A 21224-nucleotide genomic window follows, 5' to 3' on the forward strand; every position below is an offset into this window, starting at 1 on the left:
AATGGATTTTTGTTGCTGAGTTCAGCATTAGACATCTCTGAAAAAGCTCAGATTGGCAAGGCTGAATAAACAAGAAGCAAAAGTAAATTTTCCCATGAAGTTTCGACCACAGCGAAATGCGTTGTCCTTTTTTGTTTCACCAAATTTTGTTTCACCAGCAACTCATGCATATACCTAAGTCTACCCTCCACCCCCAAAAAACTCTGGTTGGCCCACTTTCTAGAATCTTCCTAAGTTCAATCATGTTAAAAGCAATGACGGTGAAGCCACTCACTTTTCTTTTCCTCAAAGACATAAATAATATGCCCACTTCAAGCAGAGGGCATTTTCATAAAAATTATCTGTATTCATGCAAACTGTATTATCTCTGCCCATGTGAAAAGATTAATAAGAGTGTTTAGTTGGCATCTATCCTAATCACCCCAGGCCCAAAGTATGCAAGAACAAAAAGTCAGAGATTTCTAAAAGCTTTTTGTTAAGGCACAAACCCCATATTTTATTATTTCATTTTAAAGTTTCTATTTTTAAGCAATCTCGACACCCAACACAGGGCTCAAACTCACAACCCCAAGATCAAGAGTCACACTCTTCCAACTGAGCCAGCCAGGAGCCCCACACAAACCCCATTTTAAAGAATGAATCCTTAGGGGCACCTGTGTGGCTCAGTCAGCTAGGCATCCAACTCTTGATTTCAACTCGGGTTATGATCTCAGGGTCGTGAGATCGAGTCCCGTGTGGGGCTCTGCGCTGAGCGTGGAGCTTGCTTAAGATTCTCTCTCTCCCTTTGCTCCTCCCTGCCCCACACTCGTGCTCTCTCCCTCTAAAAAAAATTTAAAAATTAAAGAATGAATCCTTACAGGTTCTGTGGTTTGAACAGATACAATTTCAACAAGGATTTCATATCTTCAAGTTTATGCTTACGAAGAAATACAAATGTTTGAATCGTTTCGTAAGCATATTTATTTGGAGGATATCAATTTCAGATTTTGTGCTCATCCTCTGCTGTTGCTACTTACACAGATTTCTTTCTATTAAAATTCAGTTGGAGTATTAGAAAGACCTCGAACAGGCTTCTCAGCATAGCCTTCCTCAAGGCACCCACAGAGGGAAAAAAAAAACCCAACAGTCACAGACAGAAAACTCGTACAGTGGCAGTTATTCATTTCCTGAGCTAACCCACTTCCTTCTTCAAACATTTCCTTCTCTGCACCAATGTGTTTTTTGAAATTAGCATCGAAGTCTTCTTACAAAATATGGTTCTGGGCCGAGGGCCTGGAATCTAGGCAAACGCCAACAGCGACGACAAAATTAGAACTGGAATCTCAAATCGAGGGTCCTTTCAGTAGTACAGAAGGCTCCCTGCAATATTAATTGATGTTTTAGCAGCAGAATCTGAACTGTTAGGAGCGAGAACCACGCCCTGGGAAAACAAATGCTATCAAAGTGAAAAGCTGAACACAAAAAGATTTCACGGCTCCTGGCTACTCCATTATAGAAAACGATGGCATCTTCCGTGATAAGGAAATCAATTTTTTTAATCTTTCAGACCATAAGCAAACTGTAATGAGTTGCTGGATTTCTTCACACTACGTATAACCTTCGAGATAAGACTGAAAAGTCTAAAAATTACTGAAGTTATAGATTTAATTATAAATGTATCTTCTCAATGACTATTGTCTTGACTTTCAATCAAAGCAAATATATAAAGTTGAATAGAAATATGGCTACTACGATTTCTTTGTGCTAATAAATATGAAATAAGACTTAAAAAATAAAATCAGCCTTTACCTAAATAAATATAAAGAGCTTTATTTACCAGCAAATAGTGATACCACAAACACAGACAAAAGGAATACAGTCTCTTAAAATGTTTATTTTTGTCAGAATAGCTGACGATTTTCTGTTAAGTCTTTTGGTTCATTATTATAACAAGCATCTCCCCCTTGAAAAATCCACTTGAAATATTTCAATCCTTGAGGTAAGAACTAAAAAAAAACAAAAAACCAAAAACCATTCTGATTTTTTTTTTAAAGAAAAAAAAGTTTTTAATTCCTTTAACTTGATAAATAGAAATAATCTCTTCTTGTTCTACTCTGGTGAACAAAAATGTACTTTATACAGCAAAGTATCCAGTCACTTATTGGCAAACTGAAGATGAAAACCTACCCATTTACACGTTCGACTCAAACACAGTGCAATACTTCCATGTTCATAAAGACTTTAAAAAAAAAAGACAAAAACAGTTACCAACACTCTTCTGGCAAAGACAAAGGTTTTGGAATGGCAAAAGCAACAGAGGTTTTAAATCTCGAAGCTCCAGAAGGGAATTAATCGGAGTCTTCATCATCAAGATACTCCTCGGCATTGCTTAATGTTCGAACAGCATCTAAACGGAACGGGGGGAGAGCAAAACAGAGAAATTACAAATTGCTCAGATTATGTTTTCACTTTCAAAGCTCCTGATAGCTCAACAAATTGTAATCTTTCCTCAGACCCAGGGACTATACTTCCCCCAAGGATCTTTTTCAACTCTTGCTTTCCTGCCTAACTGCTCACTTTTTGGTGTCACAGAGGCTGACAAATACAGCTGTCTGCACGTTCTTTAGATGTGCAAAAAAAAAAAAAAAAAAAAAGCACGTGGTGCTACGGTACCATTAATCTATCTCGCACAAAATGCAACCAGCCACATGCACCATGACCAGCATGGAACACACGGGAAGCCCCTCCACTCTGACCACTGTACTTCCAACCTCCTCTCCCAAGGACAAGCGCGCACACACGGCTTGTGTCAGCCGACAACCCTCGGCCTTACCTGAAGGCAAGGTCACTGGGTAGAAAGATAACTAATGAGGGGGAAAAAAAGGAAAAGAAAGAGAATGAAAAGACAGAAGCTTTAGTTTCATTTTTAAAAATACGGACAAAGTAGGCTCAGAAACAAAAGAATGAAAATAAATAAATAAATAAATAAATAAATAAATAAAGTTTGAAATGGAAAGAACCGAACCCCACCATAAGTTAAATTAGGCTTGAACAGGATTCAAAAAGAAGACATCTGATCTTTAACTGTTCACCTATTCAACGGTCTAGTTAAACACCTATAAGCAACAGATTAAGTGAGGTATAATTTTTTGGGGGGGACTGAAATGCAAGTATAAGTACACTAAAAGCTCAATAAATGTATGTTATCGTGGTCTCTAAATACTATATCCCCATGCTCACTGGAGATATGACTGATTTCAAGTCTGAGGCAGAAAAGTAAACGATGAACCTGGAACCCTTGTCAAACCATAAAACACAGATGCTATCAAAAAGAGCATCATTTTAAACAGATTCACGATCCAACCTGAAGAAGCCTCCACTAGCCAAAGAGGGACCATTAAGAAGGATACTAGGGGTGCCTGAGTAGCTCAGTCAATTAAGTGTCTGCCTTCAGCTCAGGTGCTGATTCCAGGGTCCTGAGATCAAGCCCCGCATCAGGCTCCCTGCTCAGCGGGGAGCCTGCTTCTCCCTCTGCCTCTGCAGCTGCCCTTGCTTGTGCTCACGCTCTCTCTTTAAAAAATATTTTTTAAAATGATACTAAATATGATGGATTGAAACACAGCACATATTTCAACACAAACCAAAGAGAATTCACTAGTCCTTATTTTCACCAGTACCTTATTTTGGAAACTCATTAACAAAGGACAAGAATCAAGCCTTTATTCTGTCCCCACTACACAAACTATTACCTCTGAGCAAACAAACCGTGGATGAAGGGAATTTTTTTTTTTTTTTTTACAGAATGTTCCTGGCTAATAACTGAGAAAGTAGTGACAGAATTCAAATACCACCATTTTGCAACTGTTCGTGAAATAGTGGATCTAGACGATGATCATCAATGAATGCTAACGCCACAGGACAAGTGACAAACACATTACGTGCCTCTGACGAAACAACACAGCTTTCTTCATGAAGTATTCTTCCCTTTACCACTTAGACAGACCGACAGATGAAATGTAAAATCTAACCAAACCTCTAGATCTAACACTGACTGACAAAAGTACAGAGAGGAAAGAGTAACATGACAAAGAGCACCATGGGGCTGCACACAGGCAATGTCTAGACTGGGAAATTCAGGAAAACCGACCCAGCTTCTTTAATAAGTAAATGGCCAGGCTAGTGAAGGAGAGGAAGAGGAAAGGGAGAGGAAGCACTGATTTAACAGACATATCTACCAATCAGAGTCTAACCTTATTCAGACCCTGACTTAAACTATAAGCAAATAAGTAAACAGATAAATAGGTAAACAAAGCATAAACAAATATGTATGAGAAAAAGGGGCAAATTTGGATGACAGGATTTATTTGATGATCTGAAGGCATTATTAGTTTCATGTATGCTGATGATACGGTAGTTTTTCCAGTCATTATCTTTACAAATTTAGGAAAATAATTATTGAGAAAAGGGAACGGACAAGGGAGAGTCGGCACAAAGGAGGTAGAAATGGACTTATCTTCTACAAGAAGGAAAGATGAACAAACAAGTGGATATAAACAGAACAGAGGCCAACTTCGACGATTTCACAGCAGCTTCCAAACTCCTAGAAGTCTCCAGGTTGTCTGTATTCGTGTCCATCCTTATGAGAAGTTCTGGAAACCTGCGCGGAATATACTTTGTCCTATCCCACACACACCCATGAACTTCAGGACTGGCTATAAACTTGGGAAAAGCAGCTTTTTAAACTAAAGACAAAAAGACAATAGCAAAGCTCTTTCCAACGCTACTTTGTTACTCTGATCCTATGTTTTGCCTATTTGAGATATTCTTTGTGCTTCCATGGCTACTCCTGCCCTTTATTTCAACCTCGTTTCTCCTGTTAGCAGGAGAAGATGGTTCGCCATGGTGCAACGTTTGCTGACAGGAAATCAAGAAACAGGAATGAGCCAGGCAAATAAATTCCTTCTCCTTTCTTCCTTTCATGGATTGCTCTCAGGCAGTTTCCCTGGAAACTTCTCATATGGGCAAGTGCTGAGGAGCTATTCTCTTTACAGTTCAACTTGGGGCGTGGCCATCATGGTAATGTATCTCCTAGCGGTACATCCCCTTCTCCCCTACCTCACTTCCATTTCTCCTCAGTGTCACTGACCTGGATTTGCACATTCCAAATCAAGCACCAGCACTTAAGACAGACAAATGATGAATGAATGAATGAATGAATGAATGAATGAATGAACGAATGGTGGAAAGAAAGATATAGTAACCTGGATACATTTCATAGACACAGTATTAAGCGAAAAGCTGTTAGACACAAAAAAGTACATACTGTTTGATTCCATTTATATCAAGTTCAAGCATAGGCAAAACCAGTCTATGGTGAGAGAAGGGGAGGATACGGAGGGGGCTTCTGGGGTATGGAAAATGTTCTCTATCTTGCGGCAAATAGGTGTAAACACAGTTAAAACACACACACGCACACAAGATGTAAACTTAGGATTTATATATTTACTTAATATAAATTATACACCAATTTGTAAAAACTAGAGAAAGAATTTAAAGCTGAACCCTGGCCCCATACTCATATCCCAAAGTTACCCTTCAAGGTAACTACAAAATGTGACTTGTTTTTTCTCTATAAAAAAATGCAAGATGTGCTTTTGTAAGTGGGCAACAACATCAGAATATACTTTTTCCAGTGCAGAGTCTGTGCTGGCAATTAGCTATATGGTCTAATATTTAACTCTGATTCCAACTACGATCATAATACAAATGGAAACATTTTACTGGATGATTGCGGGAATGAAGCAAGAAAAAAGAGAGGAAAAAGGTAATATGAAAACTGAAATATGAAAACTCATTTCTTGCCTTTGTGTGCCAGGCCCCCAGATTACCTCATTAGTGAGTCCATTATCTAATCAATACAAATTTAGGAAAGTAGACTAAAGACACTTGGCATGAACAGAGAAAAAGAGACCTACCTCCCAGCCCTATTCCACAAAGACTGTAGAATGGTGAGGGGAAAAAGAACAGTTTGCCACCTGCCTCTCCCAGCTCCCACTGCTTATGGGGAGGCTTTTGGGTACTGCTCTCGGGAGTTTGAGGCAAGAGTGGTATTTTCCTTGTCTACCATGATCAAGCTTAAGTAAGTATCCATGAGTCTCCGATAACCTTCAGCTCATAAGAAGTCTTACCCCACAGTCAGGACATTCTGAAGGGACCCATATAGCAACAGGAAGTCAGTGGCAGAAAAAGGAAGTTAGGCCATAGTCCAACTTCCGGAACCAACCAAGGCAGCAGAAAGGTGAGATACACGCCAAGTAAAAGTACCTCTCCCTCAGAGCTGCATATATGGCTTCTCGATCAAAATGTAGGACTGCTAGGGAGCACCACCCAGCTGGTAAATATTTTCTCACTCGCTTAGCAGACCCTCAATCCATCTATGCATGAGTAATTACCGTGCAGAAACACCAGCTCTGCCAGTGAGCAGTCATGGCTTAAATAATTAAGGAACCCAAGCTGCTTAAAGGTTTAATGGTTTACACTCTATCTGAAGTTGAAAGAAATAAAAAACTGGAACAAAGACCTATCTGGAGTAAAGAACAAAAGGAACAGCAGATTCGTGAGGAGGGGTATGATGGGAATCTGGTGATGGACAAGGAGGATAATTCTGGGAAGCTCCCTTTGGTGAATCATGGAGAGGGGGACTGTTTGCTATTTTTGACTGACTAAAGCAGGAAACCAAAGGACTGACTTTATTTTGTTGCTTCTGCTGGAACTGGGCTATGGAATAAGATAATGTTGTCTCTTCTCATAAGACAAAGGGTACCTAGCTAAGGAAGAGAAAAGCTTTCCAAGAGTTCAAAAATTAATGGGAATGTGATTCAAATGATGAAACCAGTACCTCATTACACAAGCTCAGAACTCTGAGAGTGATATTACCCTCAGCTTACAATGGAAACAAATGCACTTAGCCTCTATACCGGAAATGTCTCAAAAGTTGTTTTGGCGATTCTCCACCAGTATGGATCAGTCTAAACTTTAGACTCTAAAACAATACTAGAAAAGGTTGGAATGATGAATAGCAATGTTAAATAAAGACCTGTGAAACGTGAGTTCTCCATTAAAATACTTCTATTCTAGAAAATGGTGGAAAAGATGTATCAATCATTGGCTTATCCTTCAAAGTGGCATGAAAGTGCCAAACGTAAGAGTAAAGTAAGGCTTGAGAAAAGAGGGGAGGGAATAAAAAGACTGAATGTGCCCTCCAATCAAATCATCTTCTACTTTTCTTTTTTCTACCTCTGGGTTCCTTGTGGGCCCGGAGGCTGATGGCGAAGGAAAGGGAGAGACAAGAGAGGGGAACAGGAAGAAGGGTTAAAGCATTTCTTTCAGGGGGAATCATTCATTCAGTAGGTTATGTACTGAGAGGTCCAATAAATGGCCAGTCTCTGAATAGTAATCATGAAGGATGTAAATGGGTTTAACACCTTTTCTTTAACACCTTTTCAAAACAACCACATGAACCTTTCATTTTTTTCTTTCAAACCTATTCTCCCACACCAGGAGATATTTTTATCTTCAAGGATGTATACCTAAACTTCACCTTTAAAAACCACCTCAGAATCTATAAATAAACACCAAATTGTTTACCAAGTCTAGAATAATTCTGATTATAGTTTACCGATACTCTCATTTAAAATAGAAACCAAATATCACTGTGGAGCTCTTCAGTGCTTAACTGAAAATTATTATTTAGAGACAGCCACTTACAAAAACCTATCAAGGATACAGAGACCATGGCTCTCTGATAAGGGCTCTAATGGAAAGCAAGGTGATTACAACTTGACTATAAGGCACAAAGGAAACATACAAAAAACACTAGAAGGTCAATGTCTCTTCAACTTGTTCATATGAAGGTATTTCTTCTATGGCCAACGTTCCAAATTAGACCAAGGAGATAAAACCTAATTTCAGAACCACTTTCTTCCCAGTTCTAGGATGATAAACCTTGGTCGTGATGGTGCCCAAGGAGAAAGAAGAATTAAAGCCAAATACCTGTGCCCTGTTTCTTTTTCAGGAGAGATGCGCAGGCGGCATTCGTAGCCATATCCAGGGCCAGCTTCTTCTCATTGTTTCTTAAGTCTGTTCTTGCACCTTTCCCCCAACACAAGAAAAGCACATCAGGTGTTTCTGAAGAATCTAGAGTAGCAGACAATCTTCCTTCCACCCAAACTAATCACTTTGGGCCAAACTAACTGGAGAACCACTCCGGCCCTGAAGTAATAAGCTTTTTCAGAACAGTAAAAGCCCATTTGGCATCTTTAATCAGGGAGCTTGCTCCTGGACCCCGGGTAAGTTGGCACCATTAAAATACAGCCTTTCCTTTCAAGTCCTTAGAATACTGCATGTGACTTTTCGGCAGGGAGGTGACTCTCCCCGAGGTGAATCCTGAGTCAGTTAGACTCCTGTGTGTCCTGGCACCAGTGTTTGGAGAGTCAATGTAAGACACCCGTTGCTTCTTGAGAAAATACCACATGGCTTGTGCCTGAGGGGATTAATATTTTATATCTGTAAGTATACTCCTTTGCAAATTAGCAGAAGAGTAACACAATAAAACCCAGAGGCAATGCATTGTTCCCGCAGCCCATCTTTGACTTCCTTTTCTCGTCGTCTTCGCTATGGTAAAAATTAGATCAGAATTCGCGAGTCCATCTTCACTGTTAAAGATTCAAAAATATAGACGTATGCTGAACAGAAGCACACGTGCCATTTCATCCCCCAACTGACCCCTTCCTTCCCCTTCTCGCTTGTCCACAGGACACCATTCCCAGCAACCCTCATCTCCCTTACGTGCGTGAATGCACTCACAGACATATATGTATACATACACAAAATCGTATCACATATACTGGTCTGTAAATTGATTTTTTTAACCTAACAATACATACGGTATTCCTTAATACCATTCCTTATTAACACACATCATTATGGCCTGATCTATTTAAATATATGTAAGTGTTCAATTTTGTGGACACTGCAAAATTTACTTAATCACCCCCCTAGTAAGGGGCACTTAGGCTGTTCCTTTATCACAAACAATACTGCCGTAAACCTCCTTGAACAACATCTTTCTGAGGTATGGTTTTCTAGAAGTGACGCGGGAATGTAAGGATACGTACATTTTTAATTCTGCTAGCTACAGTCAGATTGCTTTCCAAGAAGGCTTTACCAATTTACACTTTCTGCCACAGTGTAGGAGAGTGCCATTGTCTTTGCAACCACATCCTCTTCCATAAACAAGAAAATAAATGTAATGAAACTCAAAGGCACAAAAACAACTGAGTTAAGAAAGTATGGCATTAATTAGGAATATGGTGGTTGTGTGTCAAAATCGCCCTCGTGAGCAGATTTAGATCTACCCATAGCGAAGGGTCTATAGAAACCTCATTCTCTCATTGCTCTATAGGTAAAAAAAAAACCTGGAGGGTTAAGAGTTCTGGGGCGCCTGGTTGGCACAGCGGTTAAGCGTCTGCCTTCAGCTCAGGGCGTGATCCCGGCGTTCTGGGATCAAGCCCCACATCAGGCTCCTCTGCTATGAGCCTGCTTCTTCCTCTCCCACTCCCCCTGCTTGTGTTCCCTCTCTCGCTGGCTGTCTCTATCTCTGTCAAATAAATAAATAAAATCTTTGAAAAAAAAAAAGAGTTCTGTGACTAATCGTATCTTACATTAAATTACCCTTTAGAACTCATGTACATGATTTCTGTCAGGACAGGAAATGCTCAGAGCCAGCAATGCAACAGAAGAAACAACCATTTCCTGTGTCCCTCTCCCCCGGCGCCACCCAAGAGAAATACAATGTGAGCCACATATGTCATTTCAAATTTTCTAGAGGCCACATTTTCAAAAAGAGGAATTCGTTTTCATCATACATTTTCTTGAACCCAGTATATCCAGAATGTGACCAGTTAATCATAGAACCAACGTAAAAATTACTGTGACGCTTCACATCTTTTTTCACTAAGTCTTTGACAGTTGATGTGCATTTTACACTTACAGCACATCTCAGCTCAGACTAGGCTCATTACACGGGCTCAGTGGCCCAAGTGGTTAGTGGCGGCTGGCACAGATGGTGCAATTCTCAGCATTACCTTTAGGGGGCACTAGAGTGGTCCTGGCGCAGTCTGATCTTTTTTTATACCTGCGGTTTCCATCATCAACATATTTTAAATCAGTAACATTTCCTCTCATGTATCTCTCAACACTGCCCCGAGGATCCCTAATGACAGTGCATCCATATGACACCTTGGGATTCAAGCAACTTATATTATAGCCTTCTGGACCAGGGTAAAGTATGCGGGGATATGCCTGGCCCTTCGTACGGGTTAATTACTATTTGCGGGACAAATGGATGGATGGGTGGTCGGTCCATAATTTCGCTGTCCCCTCTGACCTGTACAGAAACAGGGAATCGAGGCATCTTCTCATTCTTTGTACACCTAGCACCCGCTCAGCTCGAAACAGGACATTATAGCTACAGCTTGCTTTCCTATCTACCAAGACTTTCCCGTGTGAACAGGGGCCTCAGCAAATCTACCCATACAGCTGAGATAGGATCTTCTCTGCACACGCACGCACACGCATGCACACGTGCACGCACGCACATCTTTCTTCTAAGGCCCTTTAATCCTGCAGAAATATACAATAAACAAGCCCTAAAAGTAATACACGTAATCTTAAAGCTTACCAAGCTTTCAATTTAAAACTAAAAACTTCATACAAATCACCTCAACACTGTAATTTCATCTTATTGTAACAACCCGGTGATACAGAGTGAAAGTTAAAATCCCAGTTTCAAAACACCGAGGCTATTATTCTTCCTACTATTTCAAATGATATAGCCGGATGTAGCCTATTTTTCCAGGGTACGCGAAGGCCAGAGAAACTGGGCACACGCTTTACCTTTTTCCAGAAGCAACTGGACGATATCCGCATAACCCTTCCAGGCAGCAGCATGTAAAGCTGTGTCTCCCAACTTGTTCTACGGTGATTTAAAAAGAGAAAGCAGCATTTTAAAAAATAGAGTGAGTACTGACAATAGGCACGAATTCAGGCATGAATTCAAGTACACCTACAATGAGAACGAGTCATGAAATCGTATAATATTCCAAAGAGAGAAAGGAGACTCATGAGAGGACAGAAGAGTCATGTGGGGGGGAGGGGAGGGGACAGAGGAGCAGAAACCGAACTGGCAGGGCACCAGTGGAACCGCAGATGCCCGCAGAGGGCGACACGGGGAGGAAGCAAGCAGATCTATCCCTGCAGAAACCTCGCATGAATTAGCAACTGGAGACGCCCGGAGACGCTGGAGGGGGCATGAGGCGTGGGACTGAAAACAAGAGGACTGGGTGAAACTGTTTATGGAAGTAATTAGATCACCTTCCTTTCTCCTTGCTGCCAGGTGACCCCATACAGATGGCAGAATTACCCTGTTGAGAAATTAACCAGATCGTTTCCAAGCCCGTGGAACTTAGAGGTACAAGGGAAAGTGGCGACGAGGCCAGGAGCTAAAAGCAGTGGGTGAGCTTGAAGACCTACAAGCTGAGCTGCAAGCTGCCTTTACCTACCCCACTGCCCCAGGGTGCACTGTGTAGCATCTACCCCCGGGGCGGGAGGCTGGAGGATAGTTCTCTGGTGGAGTGGAACAGCCCTACACGTGGAGGAGGGAGAGGGTACTCACACTGACATCTGGGTATCACCCAGCGAAACAGCCAGGACCTTACTTGACCCTATGGAGAAACCCCATAAGCATGCAGAATGCCCATCACACTTCAACATGAATGGACAGACAAGGATACTAGGTATTTGAGGAGAGCCTCCATTATATGAGAAAAGATCAAAACAAAATTAATGGAACTCAGGGGAAAAAGATAACAGCACAGTATGACAGAAAATGTTTTAAAAAGCTGTAACTAATAGATCTGAGCTATAACATGAAAGAGCATAATGGAACCAGAAAAGATGCTACTTAAAAGTAATCATCAGAGCAGAAGGAAGAGCTTATAGTAGACAGAATTCTAAGATGGTACCCAAGATCCCTGCCCACTGGGACCCACCCCCTGAAGAATTCCTCCACCTTGAGTATGGGTGAGACTAATGAATATAATGGGATATCACTCCCATAATTAGGTTTCTAATCAGTTGATGCTGAGTCCATCAAAAGGGAGATTATATGCCAGGTGGGCCCTTTCCCAAAGGTACAGCCTCAGAGACCCAATCTCCTACTGGCCTTAAAAAAGAAAGCAAACAGCCATGTTGCGAAACGTCCACGGAGAGGGGTGATCTCTGAAAGCTGCGGGCCAGAGCACTACAGGTGCAAGAAACTCAATCCTCCTGGCAAACCTGAGTGAGCCTGGAACAGGATCTGAGCTCCAGAGGAGAACCAAGTCCAGCCAATCCCTTGATTCCGGCCTGTGAGACCCCGAGCAGAGAACCCAGCTGTGCCAGGCCCAGAATTCCAGGCTACAGAAAGTATAAGACAAATGGGTGTCGTTTTAAGTGGCTGAGTTTGTGGTTTTTTATTACACTGCAATAGAAAACTTACACAGGACACTAAGAAATTGAAAAGGTAACCAAGATAAAGGTAAGAAAATCTCTGAGAGAAACTAAAATAACTGGGCCTCAATGTTAAGAGGTCCTACCTCACTACAAAGGGGCATTCCAGAACCAAGAACAAAGACAATGGTCAGTAAAAACTGGAATAGAAACAACAGACAGTATTTTTCCAGGCTGAGAGAGTCCACCATCGTTACTGGGAGGAGACCCACTCTAAAGCACATTGTGGTGAAATTTCAGAACACCACGGACAGAGTGACAATTCTGAGCGAGAGAAAAAGCAGATCACACGCAAAAGAATGGGAATCGAAATGGCACCAAACCTCTCAAAAGCAATCCTAAAAATTAAATACCCTAGAGCCCTGCCTGCAAAATTCTAAGGGAAATCATTTTCAACCTCGAATTCTGTCAGGCAAATCATCAATCCCGTGGTCCCCTTTCTTAGGAATCTACTTGAAGATGTTCTTCAACAACAGAACGGACGCAGAACTGAAGACACACCACAGGCGGGAGGTGAAGGTAAGGCTTCCCAGGAAGATAGCAAAGGGCAGCAGGGCCCAAGCTGCTCAGATCAGAGAATAAGGATGAGAGCTTCGGGAAGCACCACTACCATCGGGGGGCGGGGGGAGCAGTTATCTTACACATTTTGGAAAAGCATGTCAAGAGAACGTGAAACAGTGTGGAAGTCTCTAGTGAGATACAAAAACCAAAAACCAGCTAAATAAAAGTCAGTAAGTCTAGAACAAAAGTGACACCAGCAATGAGCAAAATTTAAATAGCCATAATACTTGTAAGCATTGCAGAGTAACATAACCGAGAACTCTGATAGGATACGTGGGGGAGGACCAGAGGAGCAAAGGTTGGGAGCCCGCAGATCAGAGTGGGGGCAGTGACAAGCTGAAACCTTCAGACAGGACACCGGAAGATGATGAAGATGATGACTTAGGGAACAGCTCCGTAGGCATCTTGGGTTTATGCAATCTGGACTTCAGTACCATAGTGATTTTTTAACTAATGGGTTTGTAGTGTTTTGATTAAAAATGGTATCAAAGATACTAAATGGGAAAAGGTCAATTCAAGGCACAAAGAAAGGCCTTTGCATGCCCATAAGCTGCACCGCGAGAACAAGGCAGGTGTATTATGATGACTGACTTCTGCGTAAGCGATCTTACCTGTTGGTTCAGTTCAATGTTTGGTTGAGTAAACAGCACTTCCACTATGTCTGAAATTCAAAGAGGAAAGACATTTTTTAAGAATGAAAAGGAAAAGGCTGACAAGAGTATGCATAATAGTTTTAAAAGAGAGGATTCCTTAGAAGAATCTTCAAGAACATTCGTGTAACAAAATTTTTTAAATTTATGTAAGTACAAGACTTAAGAACCTAAAAAATAGAATTATCTAGGGAAAAGCTGTTTTCAAATAATCTGGCTTTTGCATTTTGACATGGCAACCACTGTAAAAATAACTCTACATTCGCTATGCTACCTGATATTCACTTAACTAATCTGTGTTTATTAGCTAAAATAAGATCGGCTTCCTTTTGGGAAACAGCCAGAAACTTTCCTTTGGCTCTGCTATTTAATCTGCTGGGTGCTTTGTTTCTGGTTGTTGTGTTTGTTTTGTGTGTGTGTTATAGGGAGAAGTAAATGGGTGTGGCAGATGTTTGGTCAGGCTGAAACAGACCTAGAAATTCCACTTGTCATATTATTGATTATAACTGAGAAGGTTACCAACTCGATCACTAACTTAAGCAGATGCGGTCTCTCCCCTCCATTGAACAGCGTGCACTCAACTTAAAACGTAAATCACGAAAGCGTATCTTGGGAAAAACTAAGCTGGAGGAGTCACGTCTGCCCCGTTCTTCTGTAAGATTAGATCCTAGGGTTTGCTTTTACATGACTATTGTTTTCCTGTAACCTTTCCAAGCCTGGGAAAGGAAAGGAAGTTTCCAGTCTTTCAAGGGAGAGAGGTCCATGAAGTGAGCATTCTACCTACTGTTTTGCAGACCTTCCAGGAACAAGGCTTTTGGCCGAGGTTCTAAAGGACTTGAAAATAATAATTTGTGTTTTCATTTCTGTAAATCCATCTCCTCTCTGTGAAATGCCGTTTCAGCAGCGTGTGGACTACGAGGACAGCAAACAGAAGAAGCCAGTACCTTTATGCCCCCCGTGGCAGGCCCAGTACAGGGCGGTGCTTCCGGCTTTGTCTAAGCCATTAACGCCAACTCGGTTGTCCAAACACTCTCGCAACCAGCTCAAGTTGCCTGAAAAAATTTCACATTTATAAAAACACGAGCAAAAGGGTTTGGCTTTTTTGGTTTGGTTTGGTTGTGCTTTGAAATCAATTTCATCCTCCATAAATTCCCATCTAGAATGGATTCATCAGCAAGTCTGAAATTAAGACCCGCCCGGTAATACGTTCATTATAGTACATTTTCGCTTCCAGTTTATTAATGAAAAGCACTGACAACAACTTGGGGGTGGGGGAGGGGAGAGGGTAAGAAAGGCTAAAACAGCACGCATTATTTGTCACTGTTCTGGGAAGTCCAGAGTCAAGGTGCCGGCAGATTCAGGGTCCGGGAAGAGCCTGCTTCCTGGTTCATGGACACTGGCTTTCCACCCCTTGGACAGAAAGAGCAGGGGAGCTCCCTGGGGTCTCCATACCGGTTCCATTCATGAGGGTAGAGCCTGCATAAGCAAATCACCCACGGAAGGCCCTACCTCCAAACACCAGTGCACTGGGGTGAGATTTCAACATCTAAATCTCGAGGGGATGCAAACATTCAGGTCTAGGGTACACACGGGCTGGCCACACATACACGCCCATCAGTGTGGATGTAAGTGACGTAACACGAGCAAGCTCTGTGCGTTGTACATCCATTGGTAGAGCTTGTGATGCTTGATCTCGGGGTTGCAAGTTCGAGCCCCACACTGGGATGTAGAGCTTACTTAAGGAAATACAGAAGAAATTTAATTACATTTTCTCTCTCCAGGTGACAGAAGGCAGAACAGAGATTGCCTCTGGGGGAGGCGGGGGTTTAACTGGAATGGGGACTTTCTGGGATGACAGAAGTGTTCTAGATCTTGATCTGGGTCGTGCTGACATGGGTGTCTACACTGGTCAAAAGTCATCAAACTATATAATTAAAACCTGCGTGTTTTACTCTGCTGTGTATCTGAATCAAAAAAAAATCACACCTACCTCTTTTTGCTGCTTCATGCAACGGATTGTCAATGGATTCTGCCTGCTCAGCCACTAGATTGAAAATAAAAAGAGCAAAGCCAAGGTTGAGAGTGCCATCCCAATGACTCACTGAAACCACTTCGCAGTCCCCCAAGTCCCCGAGTGCTAGGGCCTTCCACCACAGGGCAGCCTTTTTAGTGTGGATTAAAAAAAAAAAACCAGCAGAAAATCAAACGGATGCTTCCTGCTTCAAAAGAAGCTGAATTATTTGCTAAATGAAACCAAGCTAAGCAATAAGGCAACACCACAGCAATTAACTTGAGTATAAACAAAAGCCACACACAGTAATTAACTGGAAGTATAAGCAAAAACAAACAGACCCGTGGCCTGCATACCAGTATACTCAAGTATGTCATAAACCGAGTCACAAAAATGCAAAGGAAAACAGTCGATGTTCGTTTTTACATTCTGTAAAAACACCCTACTTTGAAGATGGCCAAAAATAATCCTGTTTACCTTGTATACGTGCATGTGGGGGGCACGCACGAGGGGTAAACAGTTTGCTTCCTGTACTTACAAACGGCAAACAGCATCCCTACCTGGCTCTGAGCAAGGTGTTCTCCGCTGTCCCAGAATCAGCAGGAGGGACCACATGAAGACTGTGGTTCAAAAGGATGTCAGACCCACCCCCTCCCGCCATAAAGAGCTGTAACTGCACAGCCCCTTGGCCACTGGAGATCCAAAGCAATGGGGGAACATTTTATATGCGCACTGTCTGGGACTGGCTGGAAACGGAGTGTGCAAAGGTCAGAGGAATGTAGAAATGCTTTGAGTCTTTTTTAACCCATGATGGCATCACCTTTAGACCAGGGCAAGTGGGGCCACCGTGGGCGCCCCAGACCTCAGCTCTCACTTCCCCTTCCTTTCCCTCCCCCTCTTCGCTCCCCTAGGAACTTTGCAGCAGTACCTTTCTCGAAACTTTCTAAGTCCTGTGCCAGTACTTGGAACTGGTGCCTGACGCCAGCCCCACTGGTCTGGGAATACATCTAATGGTGAAGTCAAAAGGAACCTTGGAAGTGACTGAAATCAAACCTCTTATTACACCAATGGGGAAACAGTCCCAGGCACAGCGGTTAAGTGCCTTCACTGAAGTCCCTTGTTATTAAGAAGTACAAGAAAAAGGATTAAAACCCTGTTTACCAATCCTGTGCCCTTTTTACTCTACTCTGCTGCTTTCTATAGAAGTACTTTGTCTATCTGTCCCTCTTCCAACTAGAAGTGGCTTCATGGCAGAGGCTGCCTCTCACGACTCAAGCTCCTCAAACTGCCCGGACGCCCATTTAATAACTGCCCCAGACATGAATTAACAAGGCAAGGTCACTTCATCACAAAAGAACGGGCTAGGCTAAGAAACCATTTCATATTTAGTTTAACAGCAAAAGAAAAGAAAAAAACATTCTAAGAGCTGGATAAAGGAAAGCCATAAACATTTCCTTGGAAACCCTGGGTTCTATCGAGAGTGCTACAATGCATTTTCTTAAGCCAAAGAATTAAGCTCATGTACCTCCAGTGCCCATTCCCCTTTTATTAATGGCCGATTCGTGGAGTACAAGATGTCCTACCCTGGCAATGACTCCACTGACTTCTCAGCAAGGACAGCAAGCAGAGAGGCTTCAGGAACCAGACAATTGAAAGTACACAAAGTAGACACAAAGTAATCACCACCACAGCCGTGCTTACCATAGTTGCTTGGGATGAGTCCAGTCCTGCCTTTGGAGGTGCCTTTCCACCAGTTGGTATCACTCTAGTGAAAGAAGAGTTAGATTAAGTGGTACCAAGCTCAGTTTACATTCAATGACTTTTAAAACTATCTGGCTCACGGACTGTACCTGCTTACAGAATGTCCATCGGCCCCGGTCAAAACCATCAAGCTTCCCCACCCCTAGTTACGGATGCCCATTCCCCTTACCATTAAAGTACAAATATACCCACGTCGGCCTGCAACACACACAACACACTTCATTGCAGAGCCTGAACAACCACACATCAGTGATCATATGAAAGGGAAGAAAACAATTACATTTAAACTATCCATAGAATTTTTCTGTCCAGAGTCTACTTTCTCTTAGCCTGAAGATTGCTTTTTTTAAAGATCTCTTTATTTTAGCTTCATCTGGGGGGAAACCTTATTTTAGAAAAATTCAAACCTATAAAAAGTAGAACGAACAGGACAATGAACCTACATAAACTCATCTCCCACCTGCATAAAGTACTTACTCACGGCCAACTGTTTCATATATCTAACCCACGACTTCCCTCCCTCTCAGATCATCTTGAATGGACTGTAGACATTAGCTCACCTGTACATACTTCATCATGTACTTCTGAAAGATGAGGATTTTTTCCAAAGACATAAAGCCATTATCACAGCTTAAAATTTACTTCAATAATTCCTTTATATCATCAAATATCTGCATCAATATTCAAATTTTCCAGTTGCCCCACAATTTAGAATCCAAATAAGGGCCATTCAATATGACTGACTGATTTGCCTCTTTGGTCTCTTTTTAGTATATAGGTTTCTCTCCATTTTTTTTTTTTTCATTCCTTCATAGTATACTTGTTGAAGAAACCAGTCCATTTGTTCTGCTGAGTTTCAAACAGTCAGGATTTTGCCTACTGCATCTCCGTGTTACCAAAAATGTGTGCTGTTCCCCGTTACTGCCTATAAACTGGTCGTTAGTTCTAGAGGCTTTATGAGATTCAGATTCAGTTTTTTGGGTAAGACTATCTTATAGGTAGTATTGATTTCTTCCATCAGGAGACTCACAATGTCTGGTGGCCTCTTTTTATAATGTGAGTTAGCCACTGAAGAGCATGAGCTGGATCCATTATTTCCTGGGGGCTGCAAAATGGTGACGTTCTATCACTCCTTTTTCACTTAAACAATCAGAATATCTCTTTAAAGAAAAATGTTCCCTCATCAACTCTCAGGTTACCCGGAGATGAAGTTCATAGAGAAAAGTCGGAATCAATGCTCATTATTTTCCTTAACTGAAGTTGTCAGAATAAAAAGTTGGTTCCCTAGCATCCTCTCAGGGTGAAGAATGATGTTTGGGTTTTGTGAAGAATTACTGGCAGCTCATGGATTTAAACACAGTAAATGTGCTTCAATCCTGGGGAGTGCTGACCTAACTGTTCAAATTGTCCTATCTTTGACTAGCGGCAGCCTCTTCGACTTCGTTCCCGTCTTTCTACTGTGACCCCCGTTGTCTCGGGAGGCTTCCTTGCTTTCTAATAACACAGTGTTCTCAGATTATCTTGTACCTCTTCTGCCCCCAACCTGGTAACAGCTATACCCTTCTCGACAGAGCCTTGTTCCTTTGAATGCAAAATAACATATCATTATTGGGTTGGTCATTTTTTTTTCTAGGCCTTTTCAAAGGACAGAGTAGGACACGTTTTTATTTTATTGTAGATAAAACACAACATGTTGGCCATACAGATGCCAAGCTACAGAGCTTAACCTCACTGATCTTACATCTGTGTATCTTTTCTTGCAGGCTGAAGATCCCAGTTGTCAGTATCACTGACCTAATGACTCATTTGCTCTCAACTACAATACACATGCGAAAATCTCAGAATAGCAATGCCAGTGCTTCTGCTACAAGATCATGATTAAAACCAGTTTACAGTTATTTTTCTTGCCAGTCCTTTGTCCTTCCTGTATATTCTACTGGAGATGTTCTGTCAAACTGCTGAGTTTTAAGTTCACTAGAACAGTTCCTCCTTTCTGTGTGGTTATGCCAATTACCTGGGGTACAATTAACTTCATTTGATTCACTCTACTTTTAAATTTCAGGGATTGCTTTTTTACCATTTAATTTTATAACTATGCAGAAGCTGACATGACTCCAAAGTCAGATCTCCAAAACAAGGTTAAGTTTTTAAAAGTCCATGTTCCCTCTACCCTATTTCCCTTCCCTCACATAGAAGAAACTATTTTTTAAATTTTATTCGATGATTCCTCCTTTGACTTTTTGTTTTAAACCGAAGAAAACAGTTATACATATAACCTCTCTTAGGTAAATAAGGCACACTGTTTGCATTTTTTTTTTACCTTGCCTTTTTTCACTTAAATTACTCCATAATAGCATTTAGAGATATTCCTCATTCCTTTTTATTAATGCATAATACCCTATTTGTGGATATACCGAAGCTTATTCAACTATCTTCCTATAGGTCGTCATAAGGGCTACTTCTAATTTTGTGCTATTATTACAAACGGTGCTAAAATGAACAAACCTGGGCATACATATTTCTATACAGATAAACATTTAAATAGTGTGCAATATTATAGCTACACAAAATAGTCTTACGCATCTTTAGTTCATACGTAGTATTACAAAATATTAGCTGGGCTTACCATGTCAGTAATGTAGATAATATCACCTTCCTCAAAGTACAATTCATCTGGCTGAAAGAAAAAATACATACAGTGTGACTTCATGTGATTTTTCATGAATTACAATATAATGATGATGCTAATGATTCTGTGAATTTCAAGTCCCAAAGTACCTTATAGACAATGTGGTTTTTAGATACTTCCATCTGCACACAGGCCACATAATGAAACATTACTGACAAACTAACACGGAGGTAGAAAGCTGAATTGTTCCCATGATGAACTTCAAAGAATTGCATACATAACATGTAAGAAATCCCCCCTACACACACATCTTATATTCTTCCACAATGAAGGCAAGGCATTTTTCTACCAAAAGAGAATATTAATAGAACTTCTTTCTCATAAAAATTATAAAAGGTGATAGACATTTTTTCGTAAAAGGATAAATGTCTAGAATTTAAAATCATGAAAAACAACCAGGAACTTGGCTCTTGTCCAAGTGATTAGGCTTCAATCCTTAAATACGTTCATATCAACATCTACTACCTGCTTATTGTGAGAAAACAACTATTCTATCATTTCATGGTCAGAGAGAATGAACATTTCATATATACATACAATATATACATACAATACATATATACATACATACAATAGTTTATACATAATTACCTGCTTATTTTGAGAAAACAACTCTATTCATATTCAGAGAGAAAGAACGTTTTTATATATAAGAATAGTTAATACACAATTACATTAATAAGGCTAAAGAGCTGGAAAATAGGAAGCAGCAACTCAGTCCAGACCATAAGCAGCTCTCAGGGGTTAGCTGATTATAGAGACAATATGTATTCCGGCTTGTCCCAGCCAAATGTCCTACAAACTCTCTGAATACAGCCAGGTGCTTTAATTAAGCATCTTTTTTCTATCACTATGTTAACGCTTACCAGCATGACCTTGTTTTAGGTATACAGGACCATGCCTATTAGGATCAAGTTTCAGATACTAGGGAATATTCACGTTGTCATGTCGAGTGAAGAATGTA

General features: G+C 41.1%; 1 protein-coding gene across 1 annotated transcript in view; it reads right to left on the reverse strand.

Moving 5' to 3' along the window:
• Nucleotides 1-1853: 1853 nt before the first annotated feature.
• Nucleotides 1854-21224, reverse strand: part of OSTF1 (osteoclast stimulating factor 1) — a 48985-nt gene continuing 29614 nt past the window's right edge. Inside the window, exons 3-10 of the mRNA XM_008690967.2 lie at nucleotides 20198-20248; nucleotides 17512-17575; nucleotides 15790-15843; nucleotides 14744-14851; nucleotides 13761-13810; nucleotides 10936-11014; nucleotides 8032-8130; nucleotides 1854-2386 (exon numbers count right to left, since the gene is read on the reverse strand). Coding sequence (XP_008689189.1) covers nucleotides 2328-2386; nucleotides 8032-8130; nucleotides 10936-11014; nucleotides 13761-13810; nucleotides 14744-14851; nucleotides 15790-15843; nucleotides 17512-17575; nucleotides 20198-20248 — 564 coding nt within the window. The 3' untranslated portion in view covers nucleotides 1854-2327. The remainder of the gene's footprint in view (nucleotides 2387-8031; nucleotides 8131-10935; nucleotides 11015-13760; nucleotides 13811-14743; nucleotides 14852-15789; nucleotides 15844-17511; nucleotides 17576-20197; nucleotides 20249-21224) is intronic.

The sequence above is a fragment of the Ursus maritimus genome, unplaced genomic scaffold, assembly GCF_017311325.1.
Source record: "Ursus maritimus isolate PB19 unplaced genomic scaffold, ASM1731132v1 scaffold_34, whole genome shotgun sequence".
NCBI lineage: Eukaryota > Metazoa > Chordata > Mammalia > Carnivora > Ursidae > Ursus > Ursus maritimus.